Source organism: Chaetura pelagica, unplaced genomic scaffold (genome assembly GCF_000747805.2).
Source record: "Chaetura pelagica isolate M959 unplaced genomic scaffold, ChaPel_1.0 scaffold79, whole genome shotgun sequence".
In the NCBI taxonomy this organism is placed as follows: domain Eukaryota; kingdom Metazoa; phylum Chordata; class Aves; order Apodiformes; family Apodidae; genus Chaetura; species Chaetura pelagica.
Genome location: NW_009969339.1, coordinates 612,161 through 632,668, shown reverse-complemented (window position 1 = coordinate 632,668; position 20,508 = coordinate 612,161). Strand labels below are relative to the sequence as shown.

The following is a 20,508-nucleotide window of genomic DNA, read 5'->3' as shown; positions in this document are numbered from 1 at the left end:
CTGAACATGAATGAGAAATAAAAAAACACAGACAAGCAGGTGGAGAATGAAATGGATGGATGATGGTGAGATGATTCCTTGAGCTGGTGTGTACAAGCAAGTAAGCAATGTGAGATGTCAACCCGTGTCTTTGCCTGCATCATACAGCACACATGAGGCTGCACTGTAGTGGCAAGTTAATGTGAATGCACTTCTGTGTCTTGCTGTTGCAGTGGAAAAACAAGCCTGAAAATTTCTCCAGTTGAGTTACAACTGACATGAAAAGCCTAGGCAAGAGGCTGGAATGCAACAAGTCATGGAAAGGCATACCCACAGTGACTGTTGTTGCTATTAAACACCATAGAATCATAGGATCATTAAAGTTGGAAGGGACCTTTAAGATCATCAAGTTCCAACCCCCCTGCCATGACCTGGGAACCCTACCACTAGATCAGGTTGCACAAGACCTCATTCAACCTGGCCTTAAAAACCTCCAGGGATGGGGCATCAACAACCTCCCTGAGCAACCCATTCCAGTTCCTTACCACCCTTAGAGTGAAGAATTTCTTCCTAATATCTAAGCTAAATCTCCCCTGTCTCAGTTTAAAACCATTACCCTTTGTCCTATCACTATCTTCTCTGATGAAAAGCCCCTCCCTAACTTTCCTGTAGGCCCCTTTCAAGTACTAGAAGGCTGCTATAAGGTCTGCGTGGAGCTGCTTCTCTAGGCTGAACAGCCCCAACTCTCTCAGCCTGTCTTCATAGCAGAGGTACTCCAGCCCTTTGATCATCTTGGTCACCCTTCTCTAGACCCCCTCCAACAGGTCTATACCTTTCTTGTGCTGAGGGTACCAGAACTGCACACAGTACTCCAGGTTGGGTCTCACAAGAGCAGAGCAGAAGGGCAGAATCACCTCCCTGGCCCTGCTGGCCACACTTTTTTTGATGCAGCCCAGGATGCAGTTGCTCTCTGGGCTCCAGCACACACTGGCAGCTCATGTTGAGCTTCTCATCAACTACCACCCCTAAGTCCTTCTCCTCAGGACTACTCTCCAGTCATTCTCTGCCCAGCCTATATTTGTGCCTGGGGTTGCAGGACCCTCCTCTTGGCCTTGTTGAACTTAATGAGGTTGGTACTAGCCCACCTCTCCTGCCTGTCAAGGTCCCTCTGGATGCCGTCCCTTCCCTCTTGGGTGTCAACCACATCATTTAGTGGTCACTACAACCTAGGCTGCCCTTGAGCTTATTAACATCTCTCACCAGCCCTTCCTTGTTGGTGAGGACAAGATCCAGCATAGCATCTCTCCTTGTTGGTTCCTCAATTACTTGGAAAAGGACGTTACCATCCTTGCACTCTAGGAACCTCCTGGATTGTTTGCATTTAGCAGATTTGTTCTTCCAACAGATGTCAGGGTGGTTGAAGTCTCCTATGAGGAGTGAATATGAAGCTGCTCCTATCTGTCTATATAGTGCTTCTATTGCAGATGTACACAGGAACTCAGTGTTGGATCCTTCTTATGTCACAAAGTTAAATGACATCATCTGCATCTTAGCCTCACACACATTATAGCTGAACATAAGAATCAGTGGAATCTGTGCTCTCTTGTACTAGCTGTGGATTTGACCCAGTGTTTCAATTTCAGGCCTTACTTCCCTGACACTGCCCAACACTTCAACAGCATGAATTTTCTTTTTCTCTCTCTCTCTTTTTTTTTTTCTTTTTTTTTTCCCTTGCTGTTTTCTTCTTCTTTCTCAAAGTGTTGTAGGGTTGGTTTGTTTTTTAACAATATCTTTTTTAGGTAGCAAGTGAGTCTGCAACTGCAACAAGAGCAATACCCTAGTGTTCTCTCTTTCCCCTTTGGCTCTAACAACTTCTGAGTATCAAATGGGCTTTGCTTTAGAGAGAAAAAAGATAATAATGAATGACTTAAAATAGCTCTGCTGAGGAAAAGATGAGTTTGATTTCAATTGTAGAGGGAATAACTTTTTTCCTGGCTCACTCACTGACTCCAATAGAAGATCAGCAAGATCTGATGCAGCTCCTGCAGAGACCTCCCATGTTCAAAGAATTTGGGAGCTTGCAAAAAGTACTGTAGAGCTTGAATTGGCTCTAATACATTGCTGATTGCAATCCATGACATTTCCATGGGGCTTTAGAAATCATCTATGTGCTTCACGTTTGGAAAACAGGGAATGCCCATCTGTGGTGTGCTAGGCAGTGGGGCCAGGTAAAGAGCTCTTTGGAAGGGTGGTGGAGTGATCTGGATGTGGACTTAAGACTTGGCAAAAAGTGAGTTCAGCTCTGCAACAGTATGTATACTTGGCTAACCACTTAACCTTCCTGTGTCCTAATTTTTCCACATATGGGATGAGCATGGGAACATTTTCTTGTGCTCCCGTGACACTGGGTGATGAAATACACCAAGAAGTGAAAAATCATGCACTAGCAGAATGATTTCTGGTGCTGTGTGCAGAAGACTATGCAATGGTATGCATAGAAAACACAAGTTGAAACCTCATCAGCAGCATTTTTTTTGCTGATGAAAAATGGGACATTGCCTTGAGTAAATCATCTGTTAGTCTTTGTTTACCTGACCAGAGATGGCACTAGTGGGTTGGGAATGTCATCCTGATTGGTGCCAGTAAAACTTTCTTACCACAATCTGCCACTCTCTATTCTGGAGGTGCCATGTGTGTCATGGAAAATACATTTCTTTTGAGAGGTTTAAAAATATTATTGAGACTATTCTTATGTTCCTTCTCTGTGAAAACAAGCATCAGTTACTACTCAACTAACCACAAGACCTCACAGGAAGCCATAATGGTTTTTTTTAAAAAGTCCTAGAACAGTCTTGCTAGGCATAAAAATGTCAACATTTTAAATTCTCGCAACTCAAGGTGATGTCTGTGGGGAAGATGAGGATTTCGGCTTTCTCAGTGGTGTCTCAAACAGGATGGATGGTGTGGGCATTAAAGGTGGCTTTGTACTGTATTTGTATTTTTCTGACCATCAGACCAGAAGAGATTGGCTTAGTCTCTGATACAAGAGTCACCTCAGGGCTGCTCCAACATATACCTGACAAAATCATAACTCAAAACAAGATACCAGTGAAGCTGGGGCCTCCTGGAACATGATGTCTTGTTACTTGCAGTATTGTTCCTTTGGCCACATTGCTTAATTGAGGGGAAGTTTATGCATTTCTTGGCTATGTGGGAGTTTCCCTATAACAGGATGATCCCCAAGTAGGCATTTAAACTAGCAATCTGCAGTGATGTTAGCAGAGGGCAGGACATCTTTCTGACTCAAAGGAGTTGGGCAGCAATATAATTAAGTAGAATAGCGTGATGTTTTCTGTTCTGGAAGAAAGAAGTCACTGGCTCAAGATTAGATCTTGCCTCTTTTGGGCCTTGGGCAGGTGTCGTTTTGGAGGGGACAAATCACAGAAGTCACAGTGGCTGTTTAAACTAATAAACAAGACCACTGTGCATTTTCCAGGGAAGAGATACTTCATCCGTGAGAAGGGGCTGCAACCAGGTGCACTAGAAGGCTACACAGCAAACCCTTCTCTTCGTTCCCCTGATGTACTCCAGCAGGGCTCCTGGCAAGTTCAAGAGATGGCATCTGAGGAACCCAGCAAGACCCCATGACCCAGCAAAAGCCTGTATGACACAGCAGTACTTGATATAGCCAGTGCAAAATGACCATGATAACCTAGCATGGCCCTCCAGACTGACCCTGTGACAACATGTGATTTATTCCAAATGACATGGATTTAATCACTCACCAGGGAATGCCAAATGATGCAGCACAGTGTTGCTCACTGTGGCTCTACTGAACTGGCACGCTCCAATTGGCTTGGGGAACACACCCATTGGGTGATTCATCCAATTAATGAGCAGCCAGTGCTCCCAACACTAATGAAATACATCTCTATTTTACTTGTAGCACTTCCTAGCAACCTACTCAGGCTTTTCTGCTGTTCTCATCACCCTAAGGTATGATGAGCACATCATAATTGCTGGACAGCTGGTTTGCAGTTGAGGTTGAAAGGAAAATCTGGTTGAGAGTTTATAACCAGAATATAAATGTTCATTCAGCTCATTAATTACTATACTGGCTTAGTACAGGTTGGATGATGTCCCCATCCTCAATAACATTAACACAGAACTGTTAAGGTTGGTGCATACTAAAGAAACCAGTGACAAAGCAATGTTGTAAAGTGTGTGATCTTTGTCTCAAGTATGGTTTGAGATTCCCTGCAGATCATGAGAAAGACACTATGGTTCTTCTCCAGTGGTAGGAAAAGGAATGGTAGCTTCAAGATGCATAGCAAACTGTCCACTAAAATCCTTAATGTATTAGCATAGGTCAACCATAGCGTAGATATAGAGCTGAGTCCTCAAATTAGTTCCAGTTGTTTCATCCTGTTTAATAGCAAAAAACAGCAAATAATTCTGCCTAAATTCCATCTGAAGGCACTTTGTATGTAGGGGAAATCCTGGATGACCTAAGTCCAGTGACACCTGAATGTGACAATAGGTTAAGACTCTTTTCTCCTCCTCTATCATTCTGAACCAAATATAATCCAGACATGCTGGAAGATCTAGTCCACGTCTAAAGGACAGCCAGTAGGGTCTGTCAGGAACGGAACTAGTTCAACAATGTTGTCTTAAGCCTCATAACAGACATTTTTCTATTAGAGCTTCAGTTTCCCTAACTCCTTTTGCCAGTTCCCTAACATCCAAGAGGTCCCAGCTTACTTCCTTATCTGCATCAAAATAAAGTCCCTCTCCAGCCATAGGCCGTACCCTGATTCCCCACTGGTTTTGCTGCTGTACAATTAAAAACCAAATCCTCCCTCATTCGTTCTCAGCATCCTCTTAAGCTAATGCCCTGGTGTTTTTCTCATAACCACATGTAGAGATGTGAACTGCTCTGCCTCCCATCTTGTCATCTTCTCTCACATACCCGACCCAGTTCCCAGGGCCTGATTTTGTACAGCTATGAACATTTATTCTTGAAAATTGATCACTGGCCCAGAGGCTAAATGTTTGTTATCTGGAAAAAAAAGAAAAAAAAAAGAAAAAAAAAAGAAGATGACGTTACAATTATTCTTATTTTAGGTCCTGAAAAGGGCAGGAAGTCCTACTACATTAGCAGTGAAAGAAACAAGGGTGGCTTAGGAGCGTCTTGGCAGGTTCATAAAGTCACAACATTTGAAAGCAAAGTCCATGTTTGATCACCTATCAACAATTCATCAATAGCTCAGTGATTAAAAACAAAGCTCTTTCACTTCATTAAACACATTCAGTGTCGTTTGCTCTGCATTCCAAATGGCTGAACTGATGTTCCAATGCAGCCTATTTTTAGTGTTTCTGATTAGTTCATTATTTGGGAAAAGCTACTGACTGTGTAGCTGTTGCAGAGATCTGATTCTTCATGTGGATCCCAAAGACGTGCAGGGCTTCACAGAGGTCTTAAGAATTTGTTTGGATGTGGGTTCAACCCCTGTCCTTGCTCAGTGAAATGATGGCCATGGAGCTTTCCTTTCTTTCAGTTTTTTTCCTTCAATTTTTATTATGGGGAAGAAGCTGTGTAATATATTATACCTTTCTCCAAGAAAACTAAGATCAAGAATGACAGAAAACTAGCAGTCTCAGTGAGAATTAAACAAGATACTCAGAATAAGTGATCTCTTGGGTGTCTGAGTAAATTACCACCTCCAGATCAGATTTTATTTATTTTCAGAACAAACTAATTTTTTTGCTGGTAAATCCTGCAGTTTTGTCATGAATCCAATGAATTTTCACTGGCAAGTGACAACCCTAGAGACGTAAGTGGCCGTTTATCCCCAGGGCAGATAGCACACGGGCAAAAGCATTCCAGCATTGCCTCTTCAGCAAGCTTCAGCCCTCATGTGAAAGGACAGGATCTGCAGGTCACATGGAGATTAGTCTCTGTGTCCTTCAACCCTGCCTGCTAAAACTGCAAAGGAGAAATCCAGCTGTGATAGCATCTCCTGGCTTCAGATTTCTCAAGCACTTGGAAACATGTTTGGGACTAAGCTCCCTTTCAGAACCCCAAATAATACAGTAGCCTTCCTACAGGAACAGAATGAGATAGCACAATTAATTCCTTTCAGACCACTTTCCTGGGTATGGGGGAAAAAAACCCCAAATCAAAAACCACCACCCACACAGGCATGGGGATACGGAAATTAGATTTGGGTTGAGAGCTGAGATAGGCTCTTCCCGTAAGTCCCCATGGCACAATGTAATGTGACCTCACGTGGGTCTTTTGGAAGCAGCACACCTGAGTAAGCGCTGCATCCTGACAGCTTGCAGACACATCGCTAATTTGTCTGTGCAGAGCACCATGCTTGAGCAGCCATTAGGGATTGAAATGCCTAAGCTAGCTTGGTTGGAGTTAGTCAGGTATCTCCTTCTGCCACTGCCTGGTGCTGGGCAGACAGGCCCTGTTCTGCCTTCTGCTCTGCCTGCTCTGGAGAAAATTATGAAGTCAGTTCTAGGTGTAATACCCTCTTACTGATGTCAAAAGCAACAATGCAGAAACAAGTTCTACACATTTGCTGTCTTCTGCTTTGCTGCCTTTCATGTGTCACTTGTCATCTCAGTTTGTCACTTCTTTGATGGAGGGACGATAGCTGTTGTGTATGCACAGTGTTTAGCATAAGGGTATTCCCAGCCTACCTGGAGCGTTCTGGTGCAGCTATAATGGCACAATGGCAATAAAAGGTGAAGTACTCAGAAACCCTCTGCCAAAGAGCAGCAACCAGAGAGGAGCATTAAGTTTTAGTTCCCCTGGTTTACCAAAGATAATCTGGCCAAACCTTGGGTTAACTGCCATGAAAACTGCACCCCAGGCCTCTAGAAGAGAGACAAATTGATCTGCTTACAGCTGTGAGACCAGCAGAGTAACTCAGTGTAGGAGGTGGCCATGTCTGCCTTAAGTTGCTTACATAGATACATTTCTTGACCAAGAATAAATCAGGAAAGAAAAATTTAGATTCCAGCTCCTTTTATTCTTCTTCTCCCTAGCTTTCCTTTGTTAGACTTCACTGCATGGAGTCAGCGACCATGGGTTACACTTTCCAAACTGGTGCAGGCCCATGGTTGGTTGGTGTGACTCATCCTGCCCTGCCTATGTGCATCTAAACCCTTTCTCCTATGTGCTGGAGCAGGTGGGAGAGGAAGAAAAGGCCTTTAGGGGTGGCAGATACTGGTGTGAGACAGGATAAAATTTGTCCCATTCGGCAGGGCAGAGAAGATGGATGAGGAGGCCTGTCTCTCCATTCATCGGCTCCAGCTGATATTGCTGCATGTCTCAGCAATTCAAGTTTCTCCTACCTCTGAGTTGCAGGGTTTCTCCTGACTCACTCTCCTCTTTTAGACCATATTTTCCAATTATCTCCTTCCAGCACTCCCTCTGCATTCCTATTACCACCTCCCCACGCCACACCATTGCCAAATCCTGGGTTGCCTCCTGCCTAGAGTTTCCTTCTGGCCAGCTGTATTTTCCAGCTGCCACACACCTTTACAGTCCCAACTGTCCCTCTGTTTCCAGCATGCAGAGATGCTTCCCTCTACAGCTGAGTCAGTCTACTCCCAGAAACACCCCATCCCTTCAGTTTCTGCAGAGGAATATAAATCCTCCCTAGCCATGGTGCCTTTACATCCTCACAGTGCTCTTTCTCACAGTCTTGCTTTGCTCTGGTATCTTTTCCCCTCACTATTCCTGTAAATGTGGGCCAAGCTGTAATGATGCAGCACACAGAGCAACACCTTTCTCCTGTGATCTTAAGCAGCCCCTGGAATCAATTCCTGGAAAGCCATTCCTGGCCTTTCTGAGCTATGCTTTCCTGCAAACATATGGACTAAAGTAATGACTGAAGAGGAGTGAGGCAATGATTGGGGAAGAGCAGTGCAATGATTAGGCAGTCACCTGAAATTTAGGAAAATTGTCAGTCCCATGCTTTTCCTGTGTGCTGTGCTGCTGTTTGCGTTGCAGTTCACCTGGCAGGGTAGACATGTTAGTTTCTCTGTTGCTCCCTTTCCCAACAGCAAAACAGCTGCTCCGCTCTGCTCTTGGCGATTAGTTTCCTTTGAGACTATTGAGTACAGTTGCAATGGAGGTGTCTCAGCTAGAAGACACTGTGCAATGTTCAGCTCCAGTTAATCTCCAACACTAAGCCTGTTCACAGTTGCTCTGTCACCCCAAACCTTTGCACTTCATGACAGACCCTGTCATTTTCCCTCCTACTGAAGCTTTCAGTAAATTTTCTCTTCCTTTGAAAGGAATATATGGCTCTTACTTTTGGACACATAAGGGGAGCAGAAGAGCTCCATGACTGGAAGACTTAAGAGTCTAGCCCACTGTGCAACACCTCCCAGCCTGGAAAATGTGACAGAACCTAGTTCTGGTTCTTCCTTGAGGGACTTGTCTGCACTTTTGGTTTTTTACAGGTCAACTTAGAATTTCTCTTTGTGCTGTATACACTGAGCTGATAGGGCTCCAGGCAGGTGAATTATTTGAGGAATATCTGGGACAGAGGCTTCTACACCAAACTGTAGCACTGCCCCATCCCAAGGGCACACTCTGCAGGTGTTCTCTGAAGCAAGCTGGAGGAGATAAGAGCCTGGAGATAACTATTCCTGGTTCTTTCCTCTTCCCCAGCTGCATTTCCACAATGCATTGGGGATCTCTTTCTCTCACTCAGTTGTTTCCTCTGGACACCAGCCCCTCTTGCTGCCCCCAAAATACTCTAAACCAGCTCTTCATCTTGCCTATGATCCCACTATCTGTGGCCACGTATGAACTCCCCAACACAGCGAAACCATCTGTTCTGCAGTCATGTCATTCAGTAAAACTTCATAGTTGCTTCAACCTATTCCTTGTGCTTTATTTCACCTCTCAAGGACCATTCTTTAGTGTCTGAATATTTGATTTCTCTCTCCCTCTTTTACCTTTCCTACGGGATGACATTCTTTTCAGGCACTACTGATCTTGAAGCTCCCCAATTACAACCACTTTTCTTGTCTTGGTGACACCTTAAGAGACAACAGCAGCTGCCTATAAAGGGCCTCTGCCATCTGTTTCCTCTGCCGCTTCTTTGAGACAGCTCTAGCTATATACAGAAAAATATTTATCACAGTTCATTCATTCCCTCACTCAAAAATGAGCAAGAGAAAAATGTCTTCTTTCATGATTCTGCTGCTGCCCTTCAAAAACCCATGACCCTCAGCCTAAGTAAAAGAGCAATGCTTGAATCTAAAAGGAAGGAGCAGAAATTCTTGATGATTGATCCCTTGAAACCCTGTATTCTGAAGGCAATTCTGGGGGGCCATCTACATTTGGAAATAACTCTTCATGGTTCTCCAAAAGGGAAAAGTCAGAGCTAGGCCACTTCATCTCAACCACCAAGCTTTCATAATGACCACATCTGAAAGGAGATTCACAGGTGCAAGTGGGCACACACACATATGACCACCCTTAGTTGTCAATCCTTTTCCACCACCTCTCCATAGAGGCTAAACAGGATGGGATCAAGGGGAGTAGTTCCTACTCAGGAGGACTATGGGCTAGAAATATAAAGAGAAGGGAAGAAATATCACCAGGGATGAGGGCTGAGGGAGAAAATAGTAGGCATGAGACATGACATGAGAAAAAGGGAAGAAAAGAAGAAACAGTGCATTCTGAAGGACACTGATGGAGAGAATAAAACTGTAAATTAAAAACAAAAATAATGAAACTAAGAAAGAGAAGTATTAGGCAACATCTTCATGAGGAAATAAAATTCCAGGAACAGGTTCTTCAAAATTTACTGGTTACAATGGACAGGTCACAGTAAGGTTGCAGGAATCAGCAAATAGGATTCAATGAAAAGTGGTTTGATTAACAGTATTTGGGCTGTGAAACCAAATGAACATGACCACAAACCTGGGAAGTATTCAGTGTTCAAGTGTTCCATCACACTGCAGCTACACTGGTGGTATAAACAAGACCTGAAGAAAGAGGGAAGTTCTCTGAGCGATAGTAGATTTAAGAATGAAATGTAGTTATAAAGCAGTGGGAGGAGAAAAATAAAACAGGCTCTAAAAAAAAGTCATGTTCAGGAGGAGAATGAAAACTGAGAAATAGGAAGTGAAAAATCAGAAAGAGATAGAAAATCCAGGGGACGGAGGTGGATAGTGTTGTTCTTTATTTGACAGAATGTAGACTTTATAAAACAAGCTAAATCAGAAATTTATAGTTGTTCTGCTTGTAGCAAAAACACACATCAGAAAAATTCCTACCCACGGATAGGAGGGCATTGCATTCTCAAGTTTTTGTATACCACCCTCATTTTCTGTTTTCCACATCTAACAGGTAAAAGTATATGCTCCAGGGGAATAGGAGGTGTAGGATAAAGTCCATATTCTTCTCTGGGGAGTTATAGATTTGATAGGAAGTTAGTATAAAAACTTTAGCAGCCTGTGGCACAGAAACAGAACTGGATTTCACCTATCCTGCAGGGCTTGTTATGAAAACTCTTGATAATGTAGTTTGGAATTTTATGGGAGAGTTCTTCTGTAACACAAAGAGGATAAACGGGGCTTGGAGACAGAAAGCTGTCAGAAAATAAAAGATTCAGTGAAAGACAGAAATGCAGATAGAAGGAAAAGAGAAGAGTGAATGCCAGGGGGTTCACAGTCACCTCTGCCATTTTACACGCTCACCAGTCCAAGGTGAGGATTCTGTAAGAGGTTTCTTTGTCCCACAGGGAAGGCGGCCAGGTTGAATTTTTCTAATAAAAATGAAGACGATGAAAATGGAAATAGTTAAAAAGGGATCGGCTGGACTGGGTGAGCAGCTGGCATAAAGAAGTGCAGAATCTCATTAACTTTAGGGTCCACTCACAATGGAAGTGAATTTAGCCCCTGGTTTGCTGGGTATGGCGCTGGCACAGTGAGGACAGAGAGTGACCTTGGGGGCAAGGCTGTTTAAAGCACACACAGCCTTTCCTCTGCCTAGTTCTCCCCTTGCCAACCCAGACAGTGTAACCAGGGTGGCTCCATCCTAGTCATTGAGGTTGCATTGGTGCAAATGAGGAAAGAATCGGGCCTTTGTCTCTTGTGCATAGAAACACTACAGCATTGTACGTCATCAGGTGCTGGTTCAGTAATCATTTCCACAGATACAAGAGACAAGAGACAACCTCGTTTCTAATTTAGTCATGACAGCATCAAAGAGACCCAAGGCCTATTGCTTCCTGGGAAGCAGGGACTTCAACAATAATAATTCTTCTCACATATATAGCACCTTCATTGCTAACTACTTACTTTATACCCTAGGGTGTGAAGAAAAAGGACTCTGCTTAATTCCATATGCTCTTAATTGCTCTGTATCCTAGATCCTTCCTAGCAAAATATGATAGAAATACTTAAACTCACTGTTAATTTGTCAAATTAGGGCAGTCATTGACACCAGGAGAAACGCAGGGCCTAGTTTGCATCTTACATTGCAACTGCATAGCACAGCATCTAGAAACAAAAGAAATGCCAGACCAAGTAAATCTGAGCTCCATTTAATCCCTGACAAATGTTTCCGGGAAGAGGCAAAAACCACATGGCAGTCAGATAGGGGATAGGCTGCCCTTGTGAAATGTTATTTCAGTTTTTATGGCAACTGGCTTAATTGCTGAATTACGAAACACCCAAAATGCTGTTCACATCCATTAGGAGGACGCTTAATTTTTGTGAACTCTGTCGTAAATGCCCACTTGCTTGCTGAATGTTGTTAAAACCTTGGCCACTGGAGCTCCAGTGGCAATGAGCACCACAGCCCTAATACGCATCAAACGAGAAAGCTATAACTGGGTCTCTGGTGACTCACGTCAGGTCCTCTTGTCTGTGTGTTACAAAATGGGGAAATCAAGAGCTACTGATCCATCTTCTCTAGCCCATTCATTATTCAATACAATCCAGTCGCTTTCCCTCTCATTTGCCTCCTTTTCCAGGCAAACACATCTAGTCTTGCGGGCTGCCTTCATATGGGCAGTCCTTCCTCCTCCTCCTGGTCCCTTTCCCCCTTTAATAAACCCTCTTCTGACTTTGCAAACCCCCACCTTGGATGGCCTTTACTCCTGCACTCTCTGCAATCACCCTGGCTCTACTCCTTACACCTGGGGACTTGCTGGTGGTGGGTTTTCCATCTTCAGCCAGGCTCTGCACTGGGCCACCACCAGCAGTAACCCTGTTTCTGGCATCCAGGGAGCTGCTGTGGTCCATGTAGAGCCCAGCATGGTACTCAATCCCCCTTTTACCACCAGTCAGCAGTACCCTCTGATCTGACTCACTGAAGTTAATTCAGCTGATTATTGAGAGACCTCAGCCCCATTCACATCACCCCATGAGGGTCCCCTAAGAATCTCAGAGAAACTCATCCTCCTGTAAACAGCTTGAAAAGGATGACCGCTTGCTGAGATGTTTCTTCCTGACAACTGGAGATCCTTCACTATAGTGCACAACAACTGCCCCAGGCTTATGGCTTCAGAGACCCTTATTTTCCATTTGGATCCTGGCCTGATCCATGTCTGAGGGTTGCCAGGGAGGGTATTTAGGGCTGCTGTGAGCTCCTTCCAGCCCAGTTGCTGGCTGCATGCAGATGAGCCAGCTCATCAGCTGAGCTGCCAGTGAGCCCTCAGGCCACAGGAGGTTGGAGGCAGCAAAGTGGAGGGATGTTGGCTTGACCACAGGCAATGAGGAGTGAGGGGAAGAGGAAGGAGGGGCTTGGGTCTCACACCCCTCAGAAGTAACTGGGCTACCCTGGGGGCAAGAGAAAACACCAACAGCAACCAGTGTCGTACTCTGCTTTGAGGAAGGGGGACACTGGACAGAGAAAGGAAGAGTGGGAGAGATGGAGAGAGGTTGGAAAAGAGTTGCTTAAAGAGTGGAGAGGCAGCATAGTTCCCAAAGGATGGAATACTTCAGCTGGTGGGGAATGACTGTGTGTGAGACAGGGGAAAGCATGGGGAAAGAGCAGAGGACAGGGAGATGGCAGGAGCAAAGAGGACAGATGAGAGCAAGGACAAGATAACATAACAGAGAAAAGAGCAAGGGGGATGGGCCCCAGAGAATATGGAGAGAATCAGGGAGAAGTAATGAAGGAGAAGCTGCTTTTGAGAGAAAGCACAGAAGAGACATGAAGATGAAAGAGAAAACTGAAGAGGAAAAACAGGGGAGGGAAACGAGAGCAAATTAAAATGGAGATGGATAGAATGAGTCAAAGATGGAGGGCAAGGAAAAAGCTGGGGTCACACAGGCAAGGGAAAAATAACTTTTAGGTGTCTTGTATTTACAATGCGTTCTGTGTATGCCTGACCTGTTCTGCACCCTGTGTTTCTCCTGCTGGGGAGCTGTCACCCTGGGATGGAGCCTGCGGGGACGGACAGGGAGCAAGAGCCCCGCTGCTAACCCATTCCTTCAGCAGCAGCCCTTCCCTCCCCAGGAGCTCCCTGCAAGGGGAAAGGTTTCATGTCCGTGGAAGGCAGCAGAAGCAGCAGCACATCCCCTGAACAAGGAGGGCAATATGGAAGAGAGAAGCAGCGCAGAATGGAGCAGCGAGGGCTCCCTCTGGGACAAACCGGGTATGCTTGATTGGGAATCTGCTTTTAAAACAGGACAGGGGGCAGAGCCATCTGAGAGCCTGAAATGCTCCCTGCTGCCCACCCCCCTCCCCCCAGCAACCTCCTTGCTACTGCTTTCAAATTAAATAAATATGGAGATTCTCCTGGCAAACCTCAGCAGTTCTCCTCCCCCAAAACTCTAGCTTAGATTGTACTGAACAGCAGTGAAGTGAGATGGGGTTCAGAGGACTGCATGGGGAAAAGGATGGGTTAAAAGGGAAACATTGCATAGGAATAGCTCCTACTCTCCCTGGCAAAGAGACATTTGTTCTATCTCTGTGTAATTTCTTTATACATTACTGCTGCCACACTGCATCTCCATGTCCCTCCCACTGCATTTTGCTCTCACTCTCTTCAGCAAGACAATTTCTGGTGCATTTCAGGACATTATTAACCCATTCCTCTTACTCTGTCAGTAGGAAGATTCATAATTTTAAAGCAATTTAAAAGTCAGCTCCAGCAACTCACTGGTGAGGAGCAGCATTTCCTTGTCAAATCTTACAAAAGAACTGACCTTGCAGGTCTCAGACCCTCAAATCCCTACCTTCTTGGTGACTTGCAGTCAGGTGCAGTCAAGTGTGAATTTAAGCTGAAAGGATAACCAAACCCACCCAAGTGGGATGGCTCCTGTGCAATTCTCCCTTGCCATCTGCCACCCCAATTTTTAAAATCCTTTATCCTCTTCTTCATCCAAGGCCTGTCCAGTTCTGCATCCTCCTTCTCCCCAGCAGTTGCAATGCCAGCAGCAATCAGCCATGTGCCGGGACATTGCCTCCTGCTGCACCTCAAGGCTGTGCTAGGCTGGTCCTGAACTGTGAAGACATGGAGACCATTACTTGATCCTACTCCTCTTTTCACTGTGTGTGCAGAAAAGTCCCTGGGTTAGGACAGCAAGAGCCAGACGAAAGGACCCAAGTACATTTGTGGATCCTAGGAAGTAGGACGTCAGGCATTTCTGCAGCACAAAACCAGGGATGCTGACAGAAACGAAGGGTAAAAGAAAAGAAACTGGGAAAGCTAAGAGGGAAGATAAAGAAAAAGCACTCATACGATGGGTGTGAAAGGAAAGCTGTGGCTCAGGAGCAAATGGCAGTGAGAGAAGGCAGTGTGAGGAAGCAACGCAGCGCCAGAATTGTCTGGCAGAAGCTTGTCCACTGCCTGCGCCCTGCCTCACTTTGCTGTCAGCTCTTCATTTTTGCAAACACTGAAACTGCACTTAACTCTCATGTGCTGTTCAGATATAACAAGCTGGGAAGAGAACAGATCAGCTCATTAATTTTCCTTGGGAAGGGTCTCTAGGCAGGAATTACTTTCTGCACCAACATCCATTCAATTACTTGCCTTCACACCAGTCAGATCTACAGGGATGTCTAACCCCATGCACATCACTCATGCCTGCCTGCCCTGGACTCCTCTCTCCCTCCTTCTCAGTATAAAAGCCTCCCAGACCTATTCCTTTCCTAATAATAATGACAACATGACAAAACCAATAACCTGCAGATATAAAATACATTTCATTTGCTTGCTTCATAAGACCCTGATAAGGCATCGTCGCTCAGTTTTTGAGATCCTGCAGGAGATCTACAGGAGCTAATGAAAGAATTAGACAAGGCATCACTCATAATAAAAAGTGGTTTTAAAGAATTCAGTGCCAAGAAGGAATTAGGCTGGAAGATCCGCAGCCATTTCAAAGTTGCAAGAGGTGCAGTATCCATGTGTGGCATGCGCTTGCAGATCTCATGCTTGGTGTACGTGTGTGTTTGGTGCCTATGCAGCTAAAGGGCTGAGAAAGACCCTTTTTCTTAAAGGACAAAGATTTTTTAATTGCCTCGGGACATATTTGGGCAATCCCAAAGTCTGGGGAGGGATTGTCACGAGGAAGATTAGGAAAAAAATCGGAAGTGTGATCTGCAGTAATGTGAATTGACACCACTCTTCTCCTTTAGCCCGACAGTGGAACAGGGGCTCACTCCAGGGATGTAAGGAAAGGGGGAAAGTGAAGGCACATCCCAAATGAAACTCCTCTTTAGAGAAATACAAAGATCTGAAAATACTGACTGAAAGTCCACTGTGGGGGAGAAAATGAGAGAGGAACCCAAAAACTGAAATCCTGGGGACCAAATTCTTCAAGAGGAACTTCCAAGTCTGACAGCAGTGTATCTGTGTTTACAACCTGAAACTCTGTCCCCATATCAATTTTTGCTATTGGATATCTTGGCCAAGAAGAGAAAAGACAATTTAGCACAATATTTTGAACACGAGGAGACCACCATTTCTGACAGCCTACAATGTTGACTAATGCCAGTGGACCTTACATCCCCCAGAATAAAGACAACCTCAGCAGAGGCTTCCTGCCAGTAGCAGGAGGCAGTTTTGAGCTCCTTCTTTGGCTATTTGCATGTTAAAAATCCTTGTACTCTCCTGTTCACTGCCTCCCCTCACCCTATAGACCTGCCCTGCCACCCACCCCAGGGAGCAGAAGCGATGTGTGTCCCTCACTCTTTCTCAGGTGCCTTTGCCATAGAATAGGCAAGGTGTGAGCAGAGTCCAAGGCTTTTGCCCTTTTTACAGCCTCCTGGGACCAAAGGCCTTCCTTCCACAAATCTGCCCACTCTCTGCATCATGAGGAAAAGGAAGCTTTGCTGCACCCTTCTCCCTCCCATTTGCCAGCAGGCAGTTTTACCAGGGACAACAAGTCAACCAGGGACATCTTTCTGATTCCTTCTGCCGAGAAAGAAGATAACCCTCCCTGCAAGTAGATCAGACGTGACAGCAAGAGGCCTGCCATCTGAGGGCTGGTGGGGATATTTGGCTGTGCTGTCCTGGGAGTAAGAGAGTGCCAGTCACCAGCCCATGCAGGTTGTGGGGCAGCAGGAAGACAAGCAGAGGCATCCTGGCCGTGGCAGTGCCAGGCCTGTGCCATGCTGGCCCATCAGGCAAACCTGTGTTCAGGCCCTGCTCGACATGTGGCCACAGGGCTGGTTTTGCCTCCTGATAAGATGTTCTTGCTACCTGGTCCTTATTCAAGTTTTGGAGCAACCTGTGCCCTCAGGCTCACGGACTCAGACCTCGTCTCAGCTCCTGCACGGTGCGTTGCACCCTCCTGCCCTGCTTACCACTTGCGCCAAGCGTCCAGGGGCTGGGGGAACAGGCCAGCCCAACCTTCACACAGCTGGGGCAAGCTAGAGCACCCTGCCAGGGCTGTACGGCTTGTTCTCAGGATGCATTTCACAATCCTCGTGCAGAGCTGCAGTTTGAGCGCATTGGCAGAGAGGGGTGGGGGACTGGGCTGGGGGCTGAGGGCACTCGGGAGCTTTTAATTGGAAGCATCCTGCCAGGCTGGGGGAACAGGCCAGCCCAACCTTCACACAGCTGGGGCAAGCTAGAGCACCCTGCCAGGGCTGTACGGCTTGTTCTCAGGATGCATTTCACAATCCTCGTGCAGAGCTGCAGTTTGAGCGCATTGGCAGAGAGGGGTGGGGGACTGGGCTGGGGGCTGAGGGCACTCGGGAGCTTTTAATTGGAAGCATCCTGCCTCTCCCCTTTGCCTTGCCAGCCATTTCTCCACAGTGCCTGTGGGGTCCTGTCAGATGTAAAGGAGAAGGAGCCCCGAGCTCCTCCGATCTGACAAACCTCACCCGCCCCTTCCTCCTCCCCCTCAGACCGCGTCCCTCTGGGTACAGCTCTGTGGGCAGATAGACATGATCTGAATTCACTGCCTCTGCCGGCCGGGGTCCTCATACCTCCTGTCTCCACCCCAGCCTCCCTCCGCCCTCCAGCTTGGGGACACGGCTCAGGAAGGGAATTCTTCCTGCAGCCTCCCTCCCCTGCACGGGTTTGCATTTGGACTCTTTTTTTTTTTTTTTTTTCTTCCCCTCTTCCCTCTCTCATTAATTTTTAATTAAGGAGATGTCTCCTTCCCCGGTTGTAATGAATAGCTGTGTGAAAGGCTTTTCATTTTTTATTAAGCTATATCTCTATATATTTATCTATTTGGAGAAGATGTGTGTGTGTGCGTGAGCAAGTGTGTTTAAAACATCCCCCATTAATTTACTGCTATTGATTTTCTGGCGTGGAGACAGCATATAGTATTCAGCATAGAGCTCCTCTGCAGGATATGTTAAAAGGCAGCAGTTTGGGTTGACAAAGGGCACTAAATGCAGTATGCGTCAAATAGACCATCGCTCAATGAAGTCACTTAGCTATTCAAAACATGTCCAGCCATCACTCAACCGTTTGCACCAAGAACGGGGGGGAAATTCGCGCTTCTTCCCGGACACAACCATTTCCAAACAGCAGCTTTAGCTTGCTTTGGTGAGAGACATTAGGACATACATAGTTTATTCCCCCCTCCCCCTTGCCTTCCATCTCCCAGTGCTGATCTTAGAAAACCAGTTCTGCGGTACCCACTCCCTGTTCTTTCCCATTGGGGAGCTCCAGGCACACCCAGCTCTGGTGGACACTGACAGACACAGACGTTATCCCTGGATGTCCACAAACCCCTGGCAGCCCACCCTCCAGCTGGGAGCTGATTCATAAGCAGGGCTTTTACAATGGGCTGCAATGTGTGCTCGTGCGCTCTCGCCCTCTCCTCCTTGCTACATGTGTAACAGAAGCCACGCATTTGCAGCGGTCGCCCCCATCCCTCCGGCGCAGGCTGAAGACCACCTCCCCAGCCCGCACGCACGCCAATAGCAGTACTGAGCAGCACATATTGAAAAGCGAATCACTGGCCCCTCTTCTCCTTCCCCCTCCCTTAGGAACGTCTGATTCCAGAAGTTGGCTGCGGTGGTGTCTCTTCTGCTATCAGACATGTCACTGAGTTACTGTTCAGTTTCACCACGTCAGACTTAGGCTGATTTTTATTTTTTTTTCCATTCAGAGACTTGTTTATATTTAGCCTTTACCGTAAACCTTAAAGAAAAAAAAAATAAATAAATAAAATCACCCCAAACAAAATCCCATCCCTCAGCCACAAACAAATGGGGGGAAGAATCCCAGCCCCAAACTAATCAGCCACCAACTAGACCCCTCTGCACCCAGCCCAGCGAGATGTGGTTGCTTACAGACATTACGAAATGCTCAGAACTCTACTTGAGATGACTAGAATCATTAGATTCACCATACGAGGCATTTTGGACATAACAAGGCTGCTTCCTCTTCTCTCTTTTTCCCTCCTAAAGTGAACTCATAATTGCATCCAAAATGCTTTGCAGTCACCCCCTCCCCACATTGTCCCTCACTCCCAGTCTTGTCTTTGCAAATAAGCCATTTGCAAAGAGAGCAATTACTTCACTCAGTGGTTACAGCCGGCGCACAGCAATAATACAGCATTTTGGCATGGCTTTCCCAGGCAATACAAACAAGCTGAAGGCAGGCAGAATGCACAGTTGCTTTTTGAAAGGTTCTCTCTGTGTTTTTGTAACACACACACACTAATATTTCAGTTGGAGGGGGAAAGTGAATTTTTGGGAAGGGTGTAGGAGAGGAGGGTAGGGAAGAGGAAGGGAAAAGGGAGCGGAGTAGAGAATGTTTTGCCTGTCTTCTTGCTTCTGTGCCCTGAGTAACTGAGCTCACCGCTCTTGGTCTGTGGTGAAAGGAATGAAGTGAGAAAATGGTGGAATGTGGAGGGATTTATTCGGAGAAAGGGAGAAACATGGGGTGGTGGGAGAGGAAAGGAAAGGGGGGTGTGGGGGGGTGAGGAGAGTGTGGAGATCCGGAATGAAATACCTTCCAGGCAGCAGGTTCTCCATAATCCAGAATGGGTCATGACTTCCTCGTTCTTTTTGCTGGTTTCGTTCTCACTGACAGTTTTAGTCTTGCAAACCCCTCTGGAGTAAAGCCAGTAGTCGGTCCCCACAGCTATGGTCATCAGGCTGAAGGCAGCGAAAGCACCAACGGTGGTTAAAAGCATCTGAACACCTCTGTCAAAGAGCCCCATAATTCTTCATTATACAAATACCCAACCGCCTTCTGATTCTTGGGGTGTGTGTGTTTAATAAAATAAAAGAATAGTAATTCCGACTAATAATATAACGGATGTATATAGAGAGATAGGTATCAAAAAAGGGAGGTAAGAAAACCCACGGAAAAGAGTGTAAATTAGAAAGACCACACGGGAAGAGGCTTGCCTTTTAAATCAGAAACGTTCTGGTTGGAATATAAAAAAAGGAAAAAAGAAAAAGAAAAAAAAAAAAAAAAGAGAGAGAGAAAAGAACCAAGAAAAAAACAAACAAATAAAGAGAGAATCCCCCCCCAAAACGAGATGCCTTAATCCCTTTTTCTAAAATTCTGGTCTCCAGTTTCCATATGTAATGGCTAATTTGGAGATGGCTTCCACAGTGAACAGGGGAGCAGCAGCAGCATCCTCAACACAATCTCTCATTATCTGGACCTAGACAGTTAGAGACTGTAAGAGCAGAGATGCAACCTTCAGTCTTCTTGCTTAGCTCTGCAGCCTGCGCCATGAAAATCCTTTTCCTTCCCAATTATTTTCCTTGGGTTTTTTTTTTTTAATTCTTTTTTTTTTTTTCTTTTTTTTTTTTTCTCCCGGCAGCGGCAGTCGCTCCAATCCTCTTTCACTTTTTTTTTCCTGCTTGCTTTTCCTTCCTTTCGCTCGCTCCTACCACCAAGCCAGACTGCCCAGCATACTGTAAGCCCTTGATTTCAGCTGAACAGGTGCCGAGGTCTCGCCTCCCATGGCTTTTCCGCACAGCCGCGGCGCTCGCTCCCGGCGGAGGTGGGCGAGGAGAGAGGGGGGCTCCTGGAGGGGGCAGGAAGAGGAGGGCGGGGGGGCGGGAGGGGAACCGGGGAGGAGGAGGAGGAAGGGGGAGAGGCTGGGGGG

At 46.0% G+C, this 20,508-nt stretch overlaps 1 protein-coding gene across 2 annotated transcripts in view; it reads right to left on the bottom strand.

The window, feature by feature from the left end:
- The window catches only part of CACNG2 (calcium channel, voltage-dependent, gamma subunit 2), a 54,940-nt gene extending 34,769 nt beyond the window's left edge, over positions 1 to 20,171 (bottom strand). The window contains exons 1-2 of one of the 2 annotated variants that reach the window (XM_010005762.1): positions 20,095 to 20,171; positions 19,395 to 19,540 (exon numbers count right to left, since the gene is read on the bottom strand). In XM_010005762.1, coding sequence (XP_010004064.1) covers positions 19,395 to 19,536 — 142 coding nt within the window. In that variant the 5' untranslated portion in view covers positions 19,537 to 19,540; positions 20,095 to 20,171. Of the gene's footprint in view, positions 1 to 19,394; positions 19,606 to 20,094 lie in introns of those variants that run through there. The other variant, XM_010005761.1, reaches the window with a different exon arrangement.
- Between the last annotated feature and the right edge of the window lie 337 nt (positions 20,172 to 20,508).